Raw genomic sequence first — 22568 nt, 5'->3', positions numbered from 1 at the left:
GAGGCGATTAATTGCAGGCTTTGTTGACCTGACACAATGAGATTGTTAAACATGGTACATGGTTAAATTTCACCATTCGCTCGAACGTAACTCAATTTATGTCCACTAGCTTTATCATTATTTTTCCTCCCCTCAGCCAAGACTTATTATTATTTACCGGCAGACCCAACACACTCGAAATTTTCCATACGATAAGCTGCTCCGATAATTGGTTATTGGTCTTATTCCACTATCGAGGTGTCGAGTGTACCTGTCGTGATCAACTTTGCTTCCCAAGCGTCACTAACCTGCAGAAGTGATGCCACCAACTCGACGCGGCTTCAGATGCCATCAAACTCTACGCACACTTCTGATTGTCTCAAGTACAACCGTTCACTTACAACACCTACCCGCTGATGGGCATGCATCGTTTCCCATTTAGAGCGATCCCTATATCTTATCATGATGCTCCGCACCGACGCAACGCAACAGAAGCGAACATGAAAACGAACATCAAGAAACAGAACATTGAACAGCATTCTCCGCAGCAAAACCAAAAAAAAAATTACCCTCTCTCCAGCAGCTTCCGATGGCCGGTGCCAGTGTTTGCTGATGCGCCCGACATTCGAAGGTTCCGACCGGCACGACGCTCTCACCAAAATGGAATGCAATTTTCTCGCAGCGCCAAATTTGCATCTTTTTCGCTAATTTGCTGCATGCATTTATTTATTTATTTTTTCTCCTCACCGTCCGCGTTAGAGCCTTGTGAAGTGGTTTCGTTCTGTCCTGGTCGCACTCGCAGTCACACCCGGTCGATTCACCGCTAGCGCTAGCCGATCGTCTCTTTTCCGCTCGGCCGGCGGAGCAACATTAGTAGTATTGGTACAAGTCGTACGAGGCAATAGCAGCAACAACGGCAGCAGCAGCAGCATCAACCGCGCTCTGGTGTACTAGCATTCGCTGTTCGGACTGTTGCGGGTTTTAGTTGATCGTCTTCCATCGCACCGATCAGTCGCCATCGTTTTGTCGCTGCCGCCGCCGTCGCATCGTGTTAGCATTGTGGCTCCGGCGTTTTGTATTGAGTGCCCAAAGTCGTAGACCTCGAGCAGCTTGAGCGCATGTGACTGAAGTGTTTGTGAGTGTGTGTGTTTTTAAGCATTTTATCTAAACCGTGCTATTCCGGCCCGAACAGTGGATCAAATACACACCGAAGGCAAGCAAGATAAGCAGGTGACAAGCGTACGCTCACACAAAGCGATCACACCAAAGGGGAAGCTCGGAAAAAGGATACACGGCGGGCGAGACTGCGTGCTGGCGTGCGACTGCCTTCGCGATTTTACCCTTGCCAATTAGCGTGCGCGCGGAACGATCAAATTAGATTGCATTTTACAACGGAAGCAGCACAGTTTTTACCCAGCTACTACCATCACCCAGGGACCAACGGAGGTACAGAAGCAGCAGAGTCCGCCGATAACAAAAAACCGCAGGCAAAACCCGAACCAACTCGACAGTGTAAACTGGTGCTGGCGCTTCGTTACCGCTCTCGAGCCAAGTGTCCTGCACGAGGATCTATTTTGAGCGCTACTTGCTCGGGACATTTTTAAAGTGGTTGTGTTCGTTATTGTGTTTAGATTTCTTTCTTATTTTCTTTCGTTTTGTTGTTGGCAAGCGAATTGTATCACGCTTCGGTATCTCGGTGCGTCAGTGTCAATGTCGGTGGCGAATCACGGGAGTACTATTTCTTGTCAAGTGACCAACGCCAACAGCAACGGGCCTGGGCCCTCGCACATTCCCGTGCCGCATCAGTCACGGCTTCGAACGTGACACAGCTCGTGAGCGCAATTTTAGCTACGATTGTTTAAATCAAACATTTGCTTTGAGAAGGGTAGAGCTGACGGCCCCAAAAAAGAAAAGCAAAGCGTCCACCACAAGACACGCACCATCCCTTGCCTTCCACTGGGCCCCAACCGGAAAGGCGTCTAATATTTTACGACCCAAACGTAGCAAGCAGCAAGCAAAAAACGAAAAAAGCGTAATTTAAAACATCCGCAAAGTCGGAACAACAAGCCGAATAGTCGTGCAGTGAAGTGTATCGAATATTTTGCCGTATGCGCTTGTGGTGGTGATAGCAGCGGTACTACATAGTAGCAGCAGCGTTAGCGAGAGGGAGCAGTTTTTTTTCTAATTAGTAGTGCAACATAGACACTCGACGACCGCCAAAATATTAGAAAAGCTTCGGAGCGTATAGCGCGCGGCCCATACACAAACACTACTTCCATATCTTCGTCACCGTATTGGATCATCACAAGTCAAGCGCAGTCAAGAAGAGACACAGGTAAGAGCCTCACCAGCCACGAAGAGCACATATACTCACAAAAACACACACACACAAGATGATGTTCAAATGTGGAGCAGCAGCTCTCCGTAGGTGTTGATGATGACAATCGACGATGATGACGGTGTTGATGGTGTTGGTTTGGTGAATTTCCGTCCAACGATAACAACAGCTGTGTGACACGGGTTGCCAGTTGCGTGGGGCCGTAGATGCGTGTCATTTTATGTAAATGCAATTGCAAACTTCCGATACTAAAACGCTCTGGATAGCGCGCACTGGAGTAGCAACAGTACAGCCGCAGAATGCTATAACGTTAGAAGTATAGCGCTAACCACTAGCTTGTCAGTCATTCGATCGGTCGGTTTCACTGTTGCAGCTTAGAGGCGATGTAAAGGAATTTAATCCAAGCAAAACCACATCCGACATCAACGGCAGTGCTGGCAGTGGGAGTGGTAAAGTGTCAAACATTGTTGTGAAACAACAACTGAAGCCACAGGGGGTGGGTTACGATCGATCTTTCATCTCGCTGTTGTCGGTGCAATTGAAGTTGATTAATAGCTCGCAAAAATTGAGAGAAAAAACAGAACTCCATTATGTCTTTGAAGTGGTTTTGCGACAAAAACAACCTTATCGTTATTATTATAACAGGTAGCCGGGCTGGTTAAATATTTACACTTTTGTTGTAAACAGGCGCGAACAAACGAGTGTACGTGTGAGTGTTTTTACTGCCACCGTTTGTTGGAGTGTCAAATATTGCCGGAAACAGTTACCGCAACAAACTGATAGGCCCATCTCCATTGTTGAAGACAGATAGTTACCCCCCAGCCTGCACTAGTAGTAAACAAACTTCAAATTGTCATTGCAGTTTAACTTGATTGTAGCGCTTCTGTTTTTGCAGTGGCGCGCTCTTGCGTTTACGAAATGGATGCTTTTACACACAAATCTAAAAATATCGTTCAACGTGAAATGGTGAGAATTATCAAATACAAATCGAGAGCAAATATTGGCAAAAGCACTTTGACCGGCTCGGTCGATATGCGTGATAAATCATTCATGCTACCACCCATCGTGGAGCCGTAAAGTAACCAGGTTTATTATGCTCCCCCCACTCGTACTGTGCGAGCGATCCCGAAAATGTCTTTCAACAATCTTTTTTAACCGTGACGCGCCGGTACCTATTTGGGAAGTAAAACTTATTTATAGACTATAAACCGCAAACCCCGACGACCCCACATACCACTTACCACAAAGCATTCGGAAAAGGAACCGAAAGTGATAAACGCGTCGACCGCTGCTTCACACACACCCAGCGTTTGACGCAAATAAGAGTGTGCAAGAATAACAAATCGGTTTGCCAAAAGAGTGGACCGGTCGTGCAACGAGTCCCGACCGAAAAACCCGGTAAACCAACAGTGGAACGCGCGGAACTGGGAAGACCCCGGGAATGGTGCTAAAAGATCAGTCAGAGATTTTTGGCCAAAAACAAACCCCACCTCCCACAGACACCGTGTAAAAACATGCCCCGCACTTCGGGGCTCGCTTGATCCCTCGCTTGAAACGGTGGAATGTGTCCCCCACTTCCACCCAATGCATTGGATACCGGCCTGTGCCCGGTTTGTTTTGAACAACCCATCGCAACACGAGAGAGGGTGTCGTGCTGGTCTGTCGACAGTGTTAGCAGAAGACCTTGTCAAGCGTGATCGCACTGCTAAGAGCGCTGCGGCCGACAACCGAAAGCTTTCGCGTCAAGATCGAGGACGCACGGTGTCGAACAGACACCTCCAACAGTTGGGGATTCCCCCGCGGGGTGGATAGTCCGGACAAGAACGTGTGGGAAAAACGCGCGTGATTTGGATCGCTAAAAACTCGGACTCACTTGCCAATCGCCCGTCCCCCGAAACACTTGCGGAATACGGTTGAATGGTGCATTATAGCATGTCGAAGTTTTGAGGACATATTATGGAAACTTTGAGCATGATTAAACTGATACACACACAATGATGGCCTCAAAGAGCGAAAGAAGCCACGTGCCTAAAACCCTCGATCGTTATCGGGTTAAAATCTACCTTGACTTTGAAACACGTCCTGTCGGCAAACAAACAAACAGGTTCGGGTTCTAAAGTGATGCTTTGAGCGGGAGACATAAGCGTGGGGGGAAGCTGTATGATTGATGGCGCGATCATGTGTCTTTCTTTTTTTTTTTTTATTCATTCTTTTCAAGGATAATGGAACGCATTGTATTCTAAATTGGTATGTCATGCATAGAACACCGTGAACGATTCGGTCTTGTTTGATCTAAAGAGCGGTCAAGGTGAGGCCTTTAATGATAACCGAAAACTATTATTTCAAGCACTGATCGCATGCGAACCGAACGGGTCGACGGCGTGTGCCGGATAAACCGGACCTAAAATGCACGTCCCTCCCCACGGTTCTAACCGCTAAAAATGTCAGCTTTAACTATCGAGTGTCAGTCGAACCAATCTAATGGGCACCTCTACCGAACCCACGGGCCAGGTTTGCACCCAGGCGGAAATACCCTCCGAGCAAACCCGTTCCCACCAGGTGTCACCGATACGCCCATGGTCTGGGAATTACCGGGGCAAGGTCAAACCGGCTACCCTTTGGGCTTTGGCGGGCGTGTGCTGGGTCTGGCAAACTTCCCACCCCATTACCAGTGCCCCGTTTTTTCGTAACGCAACACTAACAAAGCCGACCACGCGACCGAATGCCGTGCGCGAGGTGTTTGCGACAATGCTTGACGTGAGTGTGTGCCAAGTGTGGCCGGTTTATGGTTGTTTTACGGGAAGAAAGTGTACGGCTCATTTGCAAACTGCACCAGTTTGATAGTTTAAATTTGTTTTTTTCGGGTGCATTGTACTCTGTACGCTTTTAAGTTACGTTCAATGTCTCACGTAATCAACACAAGAAATGACGTATTTAGAAGACGGCAAAGGACAGCTACGATCAGATAAATCTGTGTCAGCTGCAGCAGACATTAACTGTCTTGATGGTTCCCTTTCGCCATATCAAAGGCAATTATTGCATTACTTTTATTCCTTTAAAACACATAAGAAACTCATGAACATTGCTTCATAAAAGCCATAAACCAACAAGAATATAATAAGCGTAATGTATGTCCGTTCGGCAAAGCATTGTGCTCAGCTTCCACTCGTAAGATTGGACGAAATCTTATTCGCCTGCATTTAATGGCCAACGCTCGCTGAAACTGCTCAGCATAGCGCCACGGATCCTTTACGATCCTTTTCGTGCTGATCGTTCCGTTTGGCTTATCGCTACGAAATGAAAGTCCCCGAATACTTGACTTGCTCTGCATACACCACTAATCGAGCCGCGTCCCGCTCGCTACCAGGGACGGCTTAAAATGACCGACCCATAATAACTGGGAGGAGGCTTTTTCTTCGTTTTGTTGAACCAATAAGCTCGATCGACTGGTTGATCTTGCTGCCAAACAGCTTATTAGCGTTAATTTCGTCCCACCGCACTGTGCTCCCCGTCTTCTTCGATTGTCAATAAACCCGATTTGCCCTGCAGGGTTCGATCACGATCAATGAACGGTTCGCAAAACGCAAGTGTTGATGGGAAGCTACGCAATGAGAGACAACGTCAAACCGGAGGCACGCCAGCTCCAAGGGATTCCCATGTATTGTGTTTCTTAAGGGAATATTCCAGGCGCGTTTACTTTGGCACAGCAATACTTTTAGCAATTATTTCTCATTTTATTGTCTTAGCATAGCTTTACATGGAAAGGCCTTTGCAGAAGATAGAAGCTGTTCGCAGATCTGCACCGGCAAACAGCAATAAAACATCACAAACACACACACACACACACACAAACAACGATCGGTTTTTATGGACCTTGCATCCGTCTTGTGGTGTTTTGTTGTGTTTTGAAGATCGTTTCGAGTGGTTGCCATTCCATCCAGGAAGTGGAAGCATCCGAACCGGTACCGTAGGGTGCTGCTGCAGACGTCTGTATGACCAAACTGGTAAGCCGGTTAACCTTGGGCTTTGGAAAACATTCCCCTCCGGGCGTTGATTGTGCGGTCTTCAGATTGCATGCAAGCGGAACCACTCCGAGCCGTGATTCTAATATCTTGGACGGATTGTCTTCCCGAAACTGCCAAACGCCCCAAGCACTATGGCGCCACATGCGCCAAGATAAATTCTGCACCATGTGGAAGAACATCAGTCGATGATGGCGTGGGAAGTCTTCATAGACCAGCAAGTTGATCGCTTAGTACCGTCTCACTTGCCAGTAGCAGACTCGATCTGTTCGAGTACAAATTGATTAAAATTGTTCGAGAAGTAACGAACTTCCCATTTTGATATGAGACCCCATCTTCTGCTTGCTCTTCGTTGTAAAACATACCACCAAAATTCCCTTGCCATCTCTCACACATCGTCATTCTACTCGGACGGCTCGTCCGTGCGTCAAGTGTATGTTAATAATTTTTGACCCTCATTTTTCAACCGCCAAACACCCTGAGGTGGCGCGTGAACGATGCCAATTTTGCGGCTGATATCTTGATCGCCGACCTACCAGGATTCCTTAACCACACATCTTTTTTTTTTTGGGGCATAAAGGATTGCGCCAAAAGAAAGAAAAAAAAAACCTGCAACACGATGCTACTCACCGTTTTGATGTCCATTTTCCCACACTGCCATGCTCGTCGCACCGTAGAGTGGGGTCGCGCCATTACCCGGCATGAGCGGGCATGAGCAAAACGAGCAACGAAAAACTGCGACGCAAAAGCGAAACACCCAAAGTGGCCTTTCCTTTTCGCCACTTTATCGTCCTGGCCCCGGGGGACGGGATGAAGAGGAGGAGCAGGAAAGGATGACTGAAGCAGCACAAGAAACTCGTGCTTAAGCTCAATAAAATCCCCGCAATTCCGACTCAATTTTTGCTTGTTGCTGCTCAAACCAAACTAGAGATGTTGTGCCATTCACAACGCCAAATCCGTGCTGTTTATTATTTGCCAAACAACTTGAGTTTATTGGACGGATTTCTTGGGTTTTTTTTTTCAAGTTATTTTTTTCCCGTTTGGCAAGGTATGGATTTGAAAGCAAAGATGAATTTATTGCGGTTGACTTAGTTTTTTGCAGTTTTTTTTGACGACATCAACACCGAAAATGATCTTTCTTTGATGATCATTTGATCAAGTGAAGAAACGATGGTCTATAAAGTAATCATTAATTGTTTTTTTCTGTGCTGCGATCTTGCTTAACAAATATAACATATCAAATTCGGAAGCAAACTGAACAATTTGCAAAAAAAATAATACAAAAATCAAACCCTTCTACGACAACCATACCATGCAAATTGCAAAATGCGTTCGATCGTTTCTGTTTCTTGTTCGCCATGGCATATTCTTCCGCTAATAGCTTACCTTCAAGCCGTCACAAAATTACCCTGCATGCTTCACACACGCATACACACTTACAGCTGTACAGTAGCCAACATCAGCGCCAGCTGCGTACACACCTAGCTGATCATCAACTTTTCAATTGGCCCATGGTGCGATCGTTGCTATCCAGTTTGAGCCGGTTTTTCGAGCGCTGGCTCGTTCGTGAATATTTATGATCTTTTCTGTCGCATCTCCTCCTGCCCACAAAAACCCACCCCTAAACGCTTTCGGCAAGCGATTGATCATATCATCAAATTGTTAGCCGGGGGGAGGGGGGTTGTGTGCGTGTGTGTGTTTTTTAGCTTCTCTTTTTTTGAATGGCGAAAGTAATGGCGCAGTTTTCCGTTTTTTTTGTTAGTTTTGGAGTGCTTAATGCGTCACACCGGTTTATATTGTAGAATTGTTATTGTTTGACTGTTGAACAGATGTTCCTAATCAATTTGGATATTTTTAAAATTTTATTATTTTATTTTGTTTGTCATAAGGAAGGCCATATGGTTCTTTATTATTTTTTTATAAGTCTCTAATTTGACTTAATTTTATTGAATTTAAGCTCGACAAGCACATTAACAGACCGACAACGGATGCGTTTTTTTTTCTTGCTTCAGTCTGACTTCATCGAATGCTGTATATGCTAATAAGTGACCAACCCGACCATCCGCCCCGAAACCGACCGTCTGCTTGTGTGCCTTGAGCTCATTGGCGGTACCTTACGTATGATTATTACTCATGAGCGGCCGCACACACCGCAAAAAAAGAGTTAAAACGCCCGAGGCGGTAAAGATTTGGTGCAAAGTTGCGTTCGGTGCCACCGTGCGACATGTACGGGCAAATACATAACGCAACACGCCCTCCTAACCACCGAATTGGCACAAAGTGTGAACGGCGATCCCGCTGGCGGGGCCTGTGAAGTTTGGTGTGTCGGTGCAATACAAGACCGAGCTTGGCTACAATGTTGCATTTTGCGGTCATGACTTTTCGCACTGGGCGTAGGTTGGACACCATTTTTTAAGGTGTTTTGCCCAAATCTTTGCAATGACTGGTTTGACGACCTTCAGTATTTGTAATAGGTGAAAGCAGCTCCAACACCTAAGCAACGACTAGTTGCACAAGCACTTGCTTGTGTTGATTTCCTCACAAGAGGGGGGAGTGGGAAAGCGGAAACAATAAACCTTTATTTTGATCTTCTTTTTTATACAATTCATACTCAACTTCAACAGTTCATACCATCTCACCCTCCATGGGCGGTCTGTTTATTCATCTTTTGTTTGAGTTGATGCGCTATGACGAATGGTGTGCGCAGTGTGTACCTTTATCACGTTCAACAAATGCCGCTTACTGTGCCCGGGGTGTAATCCAGTGTCAAGCTTCGGCAAATACAGTCAGTTCAAGCTACTGTTTCGTGCGAGTCTAACAACGCCTATTCTCCAAAAGCGCAATCTGATCGCACAATTGTATCACATTCTCATACAAAGCGTCATTCGTAGCGTTGGCGGCTTCTACCGCCACAGTGCCTTGCAAAAAGATGGTTTATAGATTTGAGGTTGATTGACATTTGCATCTCTATCGTACCGGGACAGTTTTTGCATGATAAAAGACCTCATCCACGTGCAGTGCAATGCACTGGTCGTAGTAATAATAGAACCAAAGGTCGCCAGTTTTCATAGTCCAATGTTAATGTCACGAGGGGCTAGAAGTAAATGTGACCGATTGCTGCCCGTTAGTCCCGGCATTAGCTTTGCAGTAATTAAGCAAACGGACGCTCTTGAACGCTCTACCAATGGTGTCGTCGCGTGCGTCCAACTGCAACCGGCTATGCGCAATCCTGTGCTCGTTGAATCAGCTGTAGCCCGTCCCGTTTCCTGTCCCAACCCTCCCGGAATGCATAATGGAACGCGCCGCAACGCGTACTGCACTTGCGCGTGATTATTCAATTGTTTAGCCAAGCGAAAGAGCCACGAGAGCCGCTGCAGCAGCCGACGCGCGTGGAGCGTCTTGGTGTCTGTGGCGGTGGCGCAACGGGTCGGGTGGGTGTTCTCCACTTTGAAGCGCCTTGATTGGTGAGCGACCGGCTGGTAACCGAATAATAACAGGATGCGTTCGGTGGAATTAGGAGCGATCAGCGCAATTGAATTAGCGCAGAACGAGGTACCGCTCCCCCGCCCTCAACGGTTCGGTTGTCGAAGGTCGGTTAAACGGATAAAACAGATTTCCTGCTCGACGGGCACTCGTTCGCCACGTGTCCAGTCGATCGTGATCGCATTTCGCATAGGACCGTGGGTTGGTGGGTGGCAATGCTCGGTGGGAGTGGTCAACTGAATTTTATTATCATCGTGAATTGAATTGTTCCGCAAGGGATCTGAACCAGTTCTGCGGTAGTAACTCCCGCTTGCTGGGACGAGTGGTTTTGGTACGAATTGAACCACACGCCCTCTCTCTGTATCACACACATACATACACACACTAATTCGATGCAGCTCACGCCCATGTCCTGACGGATTACAGCCATTCTAAAACATTGTTGGGCACAACAATCTCAATGGACCGGTTCTTGCGACCCGGAGCCTATCGATCCGGATCCGTTCAGCTGAACTGGATTGACATAGCGACATGCGAGCAATAAATCATTAATCGAGTGCTCTCGATTTCTAGCCACGCCGCTTGACCTTCAGCCGGCAGGGGCAGCGTAACAAAACGAATCTAATAGCCAGTTCTACCTAGGCGATGGTCCACAACTGGCGCGCAGCTTCGTGTTGCTTTTTTGTCGTCTGATTTTACTTATCAATAAAGCTATCATTGGCCTAGACAGCATCCGTTCAAAGCAGAACCGAGTGTTACTGATGATGATGATGACGAAGCGAAAATTGACAACTGAATCGCCTGCTCACTCGAGCATTGGGATCGGGATGGAGGGGTGTTGGCATCTCGACCGTGCCTGTCTATTTCTATGATTTCACACCCCCACGGTCTGGTTGATAAAAGGTGATAACACTTATCAAACACCTTATTTTTCATCAAAACATCGGCATACGCCGCATCGGAAGCGCAAATATTTTTTATTTGTTTACATTTTTCGATTGGCTTTCTTCTAAGCTTAAGTTTATTTAGGCTTTTTAAAAGCTCAAGATGGTTGTTTTTTGACCTTGATGCTTCGAAAGGCGGAATACAACAAGGAGATGTGCTCGTTGTTGTTTTGTTGGAACAAGAATTGGAAAGTAAATGTTTTCTTTCGGATTTTGGTTTGTATAGTGCTTCTGGAATCTTTTGTAATGTTTAAATCATATGGCCTCTTCAGTGATGAGTTGAAATGATGAGTCAAGAATCGAAGATTTAAAAAGTTATTTATGTTTATAGATTAGATTCTCTCTTTAGAATGTCCTACTTTTTTAAAGAAAAACAAAGCAAAGAAATAAAAAGTACACCCAACGGGCATTTGTAATTCATGTCATAGCCCAAGGAACATTTTAAATCTCATCATAGTTTTAACGATGTTGCTACGGTTATTTCAGTAAGCCTTCCTTTTTTTCATTTGAAAGTCGTGTATGACCTCATAAGACTAAAATAAAACTAACTTAAGACTGAAAGGGCCCATCTACAGAACTCTGTTAAGACTACTAGTTAAAAAAATTTCTAGACCTTTAAAACGTGAGGGGCAAATAAACTATCAAAATAACAACATATTTCTATGGATATGTTCTTGAGATGGCAATGAAGCATTGAATATGAAGTCATAATAATGGTTGAGAGTCATTTGCGTATATTTATGTTGCATTGATATTTTCTCTGATGATCTCGCTCGCGTACGAGTAGAAATCCATGCCAAGAAAATTTCACTGTTGAAATATATTATAATAATTTGAAAAATATCAAAGCGCCTCAGTAATATGCACCTTTTTAGTTTAAAAATAAGTTATTTAAAAAAATACAGATTCGTTTTAAACGCCCTCACTTTGCACCAAAATGAGTATCATAAAAACATGAGGTGAAGGTCGTTTTGGAAATTGCCATTTTTTTCTATTTGTCATGTAATTTGTCATTCTATTTGTCATGAATTTGTTTATCAAAATATCAACATGGCTGACACATATTGAACAGACAAATGAACAATCGTATTAATAAAAATGGATTCCATTGGCTTAAGATCAGAAGGACTTTCCTGATCACAAGTTCACTTAATTTGTAGTGCAATATGTGTGACTAAGATCTTTTTAAACAGCACATAGCTTTAGCAAGCGCTTCTGCAGACTAATAAGTTCTCCTAAGTACGAATCTCCTCGTACAGGCAGTGACAGAGATACGCGGAATCTGGTGGTAAATATGCGCTTACATAATCGCGATTTTCTCAGTTCTATTCATTTTTATTTATTAATAGAATTAGACATATATCGAATAATCTTTGCAGGGGATAAAAACCATCCACTGCCAGCAAAAGGAAAATAAAATTAAATGTTGTTTGGCTGAAAATCCCAAAATACTATTTACGCAGAAGTTAGAAATACTCAGCTCATCAACGTTTTTTGTTAATAGCATATTTCAGGTACAACCTGTATAGCCTGTTTCAAGTTCCCCTCGCCCAAGACTTAATATGCATTTAATAAGATCTATTGATATTGATGCCTTAGTCTTAAATAACAAGTTTTGAAACGTGCTTAAGAATACATTTACAGGTTGATTAAAGCCAGCAATCAAAACTCCAATTTTAGTTTTAACAGACAGTCTTATAAGCGACTTCAGAACGTTTTAAAGGTTTAACAACTTTAAACACTGTTAAGCATCTTCAAAAAACATGTTAAAACTATATAGCTAAGTACACTCATAGTAAAAAATGCTTAAGACATGTTTAAGTGCAAAAGGTATTGGAAATGTTTCTTGGGGTCATTCATATCGTTCTACTATAAGAAGAAAGGAAATATGCCATTTTGAAGGCAAATCCATATCACGGCAGCAAAATATACTTACAGCCATAGTTTAGTGGACAAAGTAGTTCTAGTCGAAAAGATGGCGAGATTCACATTAATTGTTTTAGAGCCCTGAATCTGATTCAGAATCGTCTAGGGATGAACATTACTTCACGTAGCTGGCTATATCGCTTAAATATTTTATTTACTCGATTTACAATACTTTAGTTGCTGTCATAAACTTGCAAAGTGTATCACATGAACTCTGCTAATATCATCATCTTCCTCCTGATAACAGAGCCATCTTCAAGCCATTCTTTACTTTTACAACCCTTCACTTTATCTACTGTTGTTAATTTCCATAAACTTTACGAACATAGTAAACCTTCCGTGCTACTTTGGCCATTAGCTGGGTAATTCCCAAACCACTCGCCGGGTCACAGTATTTACTCAGCAACACTCCTCCATCGCCAAATTTTGGCTGCGTCACAGTTTGTTTTTATTGTTAGTACAACACTGAGCATTGTTTGTGTACAATTTTGTCCCAAAAAACCCCTCCCCATGTCCTGTTCGGCGTAATTCATCAGCATTCCTCTTTCATTAGCTCGCAGCCGGTTACGATAATAAGCGATAATCAGCCTTCAGCCAGTGATGCTAATTAGTTGAGTTGCATTTTTCCTTTTTTTTTTGCAGCCCTACACGATGACGGTTGATAAAGGCCACACCAATACCGCGTTCGTCGGCGACGAAGCAATCAATGGGTGAGTGTTGCACAATCGGTCAGAGGTCGATCGGTCCCGGCGCGGGTAGAGTCTGAAAATGCATTTCCATTGTTCTGTGTGGTCAATTGCAGCAAGAAACCACCGCAGGCGAAAACGATCGATCCCAACATGTACACGCTGGAGATACAGGAGAAGAAACCCGGCCTAGAGACGGAGTACGATCCGTTCCAGCACCGGCTGGTCGAGCATCCAACGACCAACAACGAAACGCTGATTCATCTGCTGAAGGGCTCGCTCGGCACTGGCATTCTCGCCATGCCGAACGCCTTCCACCATGCCGGGTGGACGGTGGGTGTTGTCGGTACGTTGCTGATCGGGCTCCTCTGTACGTACTGCATCCACCTGCTGATCAAGGCGGAGTACGAGCTGTGCAAGCGGAAACGAGTGCCGAGTCTGAACTATCCAGCCGTTACGCAGACGGCCCTGCTGGAGGGTCCGGACGCACTGAAGCCACTGTCCAAAATCATTATGTAAGTCATCTGTGTGAGTGCGATCGAGCCGAAGTTCCTCGGTGCAGGATATAACACATGTCTGGTCTTTTTCTCCCACAGCCACGTGGTGAACGTGTTTCTGCTGATCTATCAGCTCGGCACGTGCTGCGTGTACGTCGTGTTCGTGTCTTCGAACATTAAAGCCATCGCCGATTACTACACCGAAACGGACACCGACGTGCGGTTGTACATGCTGATCATTCTTCTGCCTCTGATCCTGATCAACTGGGTCGGTAAAGCAACGTGCCAGCGGGTTCACTCCCTGCTCTTTGTACTCAAACGCATACTAATCCAATTGTTCGTTTCTTTCTTCCGTCCCTTCTGGCTTGTGCTTGGCTCTTTTGTGCAGGTTAGAAATTTGAAATTTTTGGCACCCTTCTCGACGATCGCTAATTTTGTCACGCTCGTCTCGTTCGGCATCATCCTGTACTACATCTTCCGCGAGCCCATCTCGTTCGAGAACCGCGACCAGGTCGGCACGATGAGCGGATTCGCGCTGTTCTTCGGCACTGTGCTGTTTGCACTGGAAGCTATCGGTGTGGTGAGTATGATGCTTATAGTTGGGCTGGGGAGGATCAGGTCAACTGACACGCTTCTCCGTTTTGCAGATTCTGCCGCTGGAGAATGAGATGAAAACGCCCAAGAAGTTCGGAGGAAACTTTGGTGTGCTGAACAAGGCCATGATCCTGATCGTGACGCTGTACGTTGGTATGGGCTTCTTCGGGTATTTGAACTACGGTTCGGCTATTAAGGGATCGATCACGCTTAACCTACCCGAGGAAGAAATGTAAGTGTTTGCAAAAAGATAAAGTTTGTTAGCGATTGATCCAATATCACTCTTACTCGCTTACCAACAGCTTGGCGCAGTGTGTTAAGGGAATGTTAGCTTTCGCCATCTACATCACGCACGGATTGGCGTGCTACGTCGCGATAGACATCACCTGGAACGACTACCTGAAGAAGAACCTAGGTGACTCTCCACGAAGCGTCTTTTACGAGTACATCGCCCGAACGGTGCTGGTGTTAATCACATGTAAGTACGAGTACTATTGAAGTGCATCGTTCGAACATCTGTCTAACAAACGTCCGCTTGCTCCTCGTTACAGTCCTGCTGGCAGTGGCCATTCCCAATCTGGAACTGTTCATCTCGCTGTTCGGTGCCCTCTGTCTTTCTGCACTGGGCATTGCCTTCCCCGCGCTCATTGAAACCTGCACCTACTGGCACTATCGGAAGGGCATGGCCAAGGTGTGGATGGTTGTGAGGAACAGCGTTATCGGTGTGGTCGCTATACTGGGACTAGTGATCGGTACGTCGACCAGCATGATCGAAATCATTCACACCTTCGGTCACGACGATTGAGGCTTGCGCGGCTGTGTGCGCTAGCAATCAGCGCGCAGAGCAGCGAAAATCAACATCCGCAACCAACATGAAGTATTGATTCGCCATCTTTTCACTCCATCATTACAAATAAGTATTATTCGACACGTAAACAGCGCACCTGGCGACAGGGAGAAAGTGCACTTTTCAGCAGTAGCGTAGTGAGGGATGAACAGACAGAGGGAGTGAGAGAGAAAAGAGAGAAAGGCATAAATGACGCGTGTGAGGAGAGATGTGAAATGTTAAAGCCATAACCATTCCTATGAGCAGTGTGTTGAGGAGTCTAGGCAAAGTAAGGGGTAGCGCTCGGACTACTATTGCTGCTGCTACTACTACTACTACTACAACCATGCTGCTCCTGATCTCCTGATCTTGATGGCAGGCGGTGGCTACCAGTCTGGCCGTCCATCTGCCCGCCAGCTGTTCGATCGTTACTGTCATATGTGCTTTTGTGTTTAAAGTGTTGTTGTTCACACAATTCATTCGATGTTTCCTATGATCGCAACGATCGCAACTGTGAAGCGGTGGATTACGCACAAGAAGCCCACCTGGACGAACGTATGTATCTGTAAGACTAGCTAAGCTAAGTGAAATGATCGAAACCGTAATTTGAAAACTTGTGTACATAGCGTAAGTGAAGCTGCAATAAACCCATATTTTAAACAAATTATGTAAACATTTTTTCGTATAGCAACTCTGTATGATTTTTTTTAAATAATGCTGATTTCAAGCATCGTTTTTGTGAATATATTTAACCACTTGTGGATATATTTAATCAAGAATTTGGAACCTCAATTGTTTATGTTGTACAACTGCTAATACCGATCTGCCGATCAATCCTTCTCTAAGCGTGACCGAAAATAACCGTTACCACATGCAGGATTGCCACTCACACAGTTGTAAGTGGCTTACATTACCACTGTGCAACCTTGTTGGACATAAGTCAATATTGATTTATTTTTATTTTATTCAAGAATATTTACAGTTTCAGTATCCTCCATCCAGCACTACACCATTCAACAAATCATAATTGTTTCTCGTTAAATGACACAGCATACGTTTTGAAAGAAATGCTCAAAGAACGTCATAGATGTAGCTCTATACTTTCAATATATTGTTTTATTTTGCACACTCAAGATCATTAGCAGCTGGACCAGACATAGATGTGCTAAAATTGTTGCATGAAATAAAAATAATAGACTACAGATAATAATGAAAAAATAAACAATAAGTAAAATAAAAAATATTGCATCAATGAGATTAATAAATTTCTTCTTATTTCTTATGTGTACATTATTTCTTTAGTTTGGTGGTTTCATGGTTTGCCAAAGTTATTATGTTATTTTGTTATGCTTCCCTTTATTTATTCATTCCACAATTTATAAAGTGATACTAAAACAATATCTTTGCTTCAGAAAATTCTGAGACAATACTAATAAATCGTGAGAACGATTCAAAAATATTTGAGAAATGATCAATAGATCGTATGATAAATCCAATAAATCCCGGAAAGCAATCAAACAAATCTGGGGGGAACTGTATCATCAGTTGCACCCCAAATGTTATAAAAGTAGACAGTTTTCAGTAAAACAAAACTATGTCCCTTCTATACAACAGAAAATGCAAATTCTGTTTTTTTTAATGAGTAACACTATATAAAATAAAAGATGAATTAAATATTTTTTAATTTATTTGACTGTCGTGATTTGTATGCACGATAGGGCAGGCCTATATTTTTGGGTATCAATGGCTATCACATACGGGGCTGGGTATTCAAAATCGGACATTTCAAATTCGGACGCTCTTCCTACCATGAAGAACTTCATCATTTTCTCCCCGTTATTTTTATGTAAAAGTTAGTTTTTAAATTCTTATTTCATATTCCCGTGAAGAAAGGTAATAAAAGAAGCTCAATGCACAGTTTTCATGACGGTTTATAATTCTAGGAAATTGATTTATGGATCGCAAAGTAGGAAGAGGGCCCGGACTCTGATGTGAATTTTTAAATATCCTGATTTTAAATACCCATCACTGCAGATATAAAAGCCAGGGCTTGATAGTAGTATATTTTAATGACATCGAAAATCAACATTCAAATGTCCATGATATTTTGCAACAAGAGCAAACATTAATTCTACTTATTTTCTATATGATTTTTGCAAAACATCATTATTAAACAATTAAATTTATAATTTATTGCGAAAATAATGTATTTATTTATTCTTGATTCAGTATCTGACCTCCATGACCTACATACATCACATTAAGTTAAATGACCTCCAACTAAGTCTTTTTATGATGTTGAGCTATATAAAAAATATCTTTTAATCGTAAACATTTTGTAAAATCGAAGGACACGTAAATTACACTTGAATAAAGATTAAAAGTTTTGTACATCAGAACCAAAGCATCTCTGACACAATTCAAATGAGAACTTTAGTCAATTTATAAAAATGGTTTGTTTCTTACATGTCTACTCGGGACGTACATATTGACGAAAGACAACAATGTAGGTGCAGCTATGTGACCAGTCAGTACTATAAAAACAAACCTGCACAGAGCAATTACTCTTCTGTTCTGTGATGTGTCCAAACCTAAAAGCTGAAAATGGTGAAATATTATCAGTTATGAGTAATAAGTAATAAGAAAGTAATGAAAAAAGCAATCGGTACATTGATTTATGTTTACCGCATATTCTAAAATAATATATTTCAAAACTACCGCTACATATTAACATAAATTTATTTTAGTTTTTATTTAATTACATCTTAACCAAAATTAATTTGAATCATTAATGGTGCAAAGTTTGTTTCAGATTAAAAAAAATGTTAATATAAACCATCAGAAATAGTATCAAGGTATATTATGAGTGTAGTTAGTAAAAACTTGTTGTGCAAGCTTAAAGCATGATTGCTATTGGACTGTAAGCTTATACCATGCCTAAATTGAACTGAATTGAATAAAACCGTGTCGATAAATAAAATAACGATTTACCTCACACAAAGCCCCTGTTAGTATGCAATCGTTGAACATCGTTGACGAGTAGAAATTGTTCCTGATGCAAGTACACATTTGTACTAAAAGTAACAGGTCTTTAGCATCTCTACTAAAATACCCTTTATAAAAATATAGCTAGAAATACAAAATACAGTTGGCATCGTAAAATACAATCAACAGTTTTAAAAACATCTAAAACACACTCATCAATGAAATAAGCGAAAACAACATTTACGCTACACACTGTACACCGTAGGTGGAAGCGTACAAGTGTGCGTGAACGACGCGGTTCTTGCAAGCCCGCCCGCAACTCATCGAATGAATGAGCGCAAAGCAGCCGCGTCAGTCAGTTCACGAACGACCAGGCGTCCGCTTCGAGAGAGAGGAGACGCCTCCGTCCGTCTGTGCTAGTGACTGTGTGTGGAAGGTATTAGTGACCGGGCAAAAGGATACATACGCGAATAGTTTGTGTTGCTCGCTGTTTTGTGCCCTCCTCACCCTACTGACTGCACTTCCGGTGCAAAGTGGCCGTACGAGGGGTGTGTATTTTACGTTTATTTGTACCGATCCTTACATTCTTCGTTAAGCACGCGTACTTTATGGTGTTTTCCGTGCCCCGTGGACATCACACCCGGACCCGGATCTGCAGCACGCAGTTTTGCCCATGGGTAGAGTGGTGCGTTGTATTTGGTACCATACGTCACTGTTAGTTCGTTATGGTGCTTGGGCGGACTGCAAGGACATTGGCACGCTTTGACACGTTACATAATTTCCAACTGCATTTGCGGTGCATTCCGGTTATCTTTTTTTTCTCTTCTATGCTGCTTAGCATTCCTGTGTGAGTTATTTTCCCATCGCTCTCGAGTGGGAGCTATGTGCCAGAAATGCACGTGAATGAAAAGATGGTAGAATATATATAGATTAAATCTTCGCGACGGCTGTATCACTGCGGGACAATCCAAACAGTATGGTGGTTGGGCTGAGGTGACGAGAAATCGCTTGCAGCGAGCTCAAGCATGAGTGTTTGCAAATAGTGCATGAAAATGTTGCAATTTCTCATTTCCCTAACGAATGTGTTGGTTTGTGTCGCGGCAAAACGACATGCGACGAAACAAGCAGGTGACCAGGAGGGTTCATTCTCGTAAATCGGAAGATACAGAAACAGAAAAAGAAGAAACCGGACAGCACGTGAAGCGAACCACACACGCTGTAAAGTGAAAATTCGGTGTGGGTGGGCGAGCGTACACCTTCCCTGTGTCTGCGCAAGCAAAGGGCAAACTCACCAATACTAAGAACGGCCTCGGAAGATGGCTACGAGATGTTGCCGGGAGCGCACATCACCACGGATGGGATGCGAGGACGAGATGTGACGCCTGACTGCTGTTGTTGTTTGTTTGTGTGAGCTCGGGCGGGAAATCAGATAAACATTACGCGACGGAAACCAGCTCGCTCGTTTGTTGCTTCCATGGCTGTCGAGGTTTTGATGGCAAATTAATTTGTCCTTCATTTTTCGCCTATCATATTTAGCAAATTTCGCTGAAGAATTAGGTAGGCGATAACAATGCTATAAGAGAACAACGGGCAATTAAATGATTCAAGAATTAAGAAATGTTTTTTAATCAATTAAACAATTAAGATGATTTTGACAGTCTTTGTTGAATAAAATGCTATTTAAGATATTCCTATTTACGAATGGACTAACAACATGCTGTTTAGTAAATGAGTCAGCTAGTCCTTGCTCGGAAGGTGCACGTTGTTAAGCAGTGTTCTTAACGAATTTCGCCTAATTTTAAATCATTTCGCTTACTTTAACACAATCAAAGCAACCATCGAGTTCTCACCGTCACGCGCTTAAAATGTTTGTCCATTGTTTACACAATTGTTGGTGCCGTGCAAGATCATTGAGACAGAAAAAGATTGTTGGTAAGAAACATCAATTATGTACACAAACCTTGAAAGTGTTCAAAAATCCATAAGCATCTACCCTTTGACCCAAAACATCCAACATGCATTTCAAGTTTTTTTGCGAAGGTCAACATCAACCCTCCAATCAATACCGGTTCTATCCGTATCCAACGGGAAATTTGCACTGACATCATTAGAGGCGCCATTGTTGGGAACGAAGCCTGCTACCTGTTATCTAGGGCGCTTGCTACGATTACCTGTGTAGAAGGCCTGACAAACATCTTCAAGGCTATTGACAGGCGGGAAGTTAGTTTGCCCTTGCAGGGACGCTCAACAAGAATCAACAAGTGACGCAGCTCCTCAGTACTACCATCTTGTGAAAATCTGGTCAGGAAAAATAACTAATAATGCCGGATGCACCACGAAGCGCAACAAAACTTTGCCAAACGCTTGCGAACTGCGCCAAGGGAACTAAAAATAGTGCACACACGCTCCCGGTTCAATTGAAGCACTTATTGACGGTATGTAGAACCTTCAATCATCCATCAGGGTGGAGTTTTTAGTTGCCGTAGAAACGTACTGAACTGTTACGAGATGCAATGAAAATTAAAGCTCTGCGCCGGCTGCACACGCCTGACACTACCAACTACAGTCCGATTCTAGCGTATCGCCGTAATCAATGACGTAAAGCGAGCTGAGAAGAAATCGAGACCAACGGGCGCACACAATTGCAATAAGGGCACAAACAATTTCTTTCAATTTACAACCACCGTCACCTAGTACAAGTGCGCAACACCCAGCCCATCCCCAGACTCTGGTCTGTCTCACAAACACACCATCCTTTAGGGCAAACCCGATGGAGGCACGTCTTGTCTCGAGCAACACTGACACCCTTGTTGCCACTTTGACCGTGTCGTGTTAAAAGCATCGTTCAACCATCATCCTCCGCCCATCCCCTTTCAACCACTTTTGGACTTCACCCTACTATTGCTTCAGGAGGCCAATCTTCGCTCCTGCCCATGCTTGCGCTCAGATGGCCGTCGACCGTCGTCGTAAGCGGAAGTGAACCAACTCATTTGGTGCTGGATTTAAAGTGTTGGTTCTTGCGGTGTAGTTGCATCGTGTGTTCAAGTGTTTATTCAAGGGGCCAGGGATAAGGCTCAATCACTTTACTGGTGCGTTGTAGATCCATGTGTAATGTGTACATATCTTAATTAACTGTTAGTGAGGATACGTACGGTTTCAAAAAGTCATAAATGAGGAATCGTGCGAAATCGAACCAGGAGTTGTATGTGTGCCTAAATACTAATGCTGCTGTTTGCAAGGAACTATTCTGCGTAGTTTATCTGTGTTTGCCTTAACGATAAACTAATCGGATATAAATTTACGTGTGGACTCTTGATAAGTATCACGTAAAAGCACCTAACCGGTTCAGAATTATAATATTATAATTTTATTGTTTTTCGTCAATTGCTGAAATAAGGTAGCTGCTGTGTAGTGCAATTCAACAGCAATTAAATTAGGCTATTGAAGTAAATGGGATAAAGGCTGCAATAGGTGTTGGAATGCAAATCACATCTGTAGTGGTTTTCAGTTTTTCTTATTTCAACATACATTCGGGGTTTTTTTTTTGTATTTTTTTAACAAAAATACTTTAATTCGAAGTCAAACAATTGATTGTATTTCTGTTTGAGTATACGATCGAATGTTTTATCTTCGAGGTAATCTAATTTACATCAAATGAGCCTCTCTTTCCTCCTGAATAATAAAAAGAGCCTCTTTAGACGACATAGAATTAATGTCTCTAATCAGTAAAAACTAATAAAAGTAACTAATGGTAATTGTCGTACACTAGGGCCAAATTTTGATCTGCGCGCATTTTGTGGTCAGACCCAATTTGTAGACAAGATCTTCTTCTTCTATTTGGCGTAACGTCCTACGCGGACATTCAGGCTGATACAGGCTTTCGAAACTTAATTCATTACCACGCAGCCGGATAGTCAAATCCTTGCTACGGGGGGACGGTCCATTCTAGGCTTGAAGCCATGACGGGCATGTTATTGAATCGTTCGAGTTGACGACTGTACCACTGGACCGCCCCAGACAAGGAGACAAGATGTACATTCGAATAAATCTTGAAATACTTTTCCAATCTAACAATTAAAGAATTTTATGCTTCATTAGCTTGGCTTTACTTACTTTGACTACTCGCTTTGATCGTTCCCGCTTCGAAGATCTGATCAACTGATCGAAGATTGATCATGGTTACGGTTGTCATTAGATGATAGATTGGGTTAGATGGATAATAAAAAGGCCAATCCAGTGTAAGAAGCCTTACTATTTTTTTATTAATAAGTGCAGGCAGGCTTATTAA

General features: G+C 43.3%; 2 protein-coding genes across 3 annotated transcripts in view; both read left to right on the top strand.

Moving 5' to 3' along the window:
• Nucleotides 1–941: 941 nt before the first annotated feature.
• LOC120901651 (proton-coupled amino acid transporter-like protein CG1139) lies at nucleotides 942–15962 on the top strand. The gene is made up of 8 exons (XM_040309772.1): nucleotides 942–2314; nucleotides 13335–13402; nucleotides 13495–13893; nucleotides 13975–14143; nucleotides 14264–14455; nucleotides 14523–14701; nucleotides 14772–14947; nucleotides 15021–15962. The coding sequence occupies exons 2-8, from the start codon at nucleotides 13344–13346 to the stop codon at nucleotides 15272–15274; spliced, it is 1428 nt and encodes a 475-aa protein (XP_040165706.1). The 5' UTR covers nucleotides 942–2314; nucleotides 13335–13343; the 3' UTR covers nucleotides 15275–15962.
• A 2728-nt stretch (nucleotides 15963–18690) lies between these two features.
• Nucleotides 18691–22568, top strand: part of LOC120904984 (proton-coupled amino acid transporter-like protein CG1139) — a 9243-nt gene continuing 5365 nt past the window's right edge. The window contains exon 1 of one of the 2 annotated variants that reach the window (XM_040315583.1): nucleotides 18691–18828. The gene's annotated coding sequence lies outside the window, so the exon portion shown is untranslated. Of the gene's footprint in view, nucleotides 18829–21208; nucleotides 21370–22568 lie in introns of those variants that run through there. The other variant, XM_040315582.1, reaches the window with a different exon arrangement.

The sequence above is a fragment of the Anopheles arabiensis genome, chromosome 3, assembly GCF_016920715.1.
Source record: "Anopheles arabiensis isolate DONGOLA chromosome 3, AaraD3, whole genome shotgun sequence".
Classification (NCBI taxonomy): domain Eukaryota; kingdom Metazoa; phylum Arthropoda; class Insecta; order Diptera; family Culicidae; genus Anopheles; species Anopheles arabiensis.
Note: the sequence above shows the minus strand (reverse complement) of the source record. Positions and strands in the feature narration are given on the sequence as shown.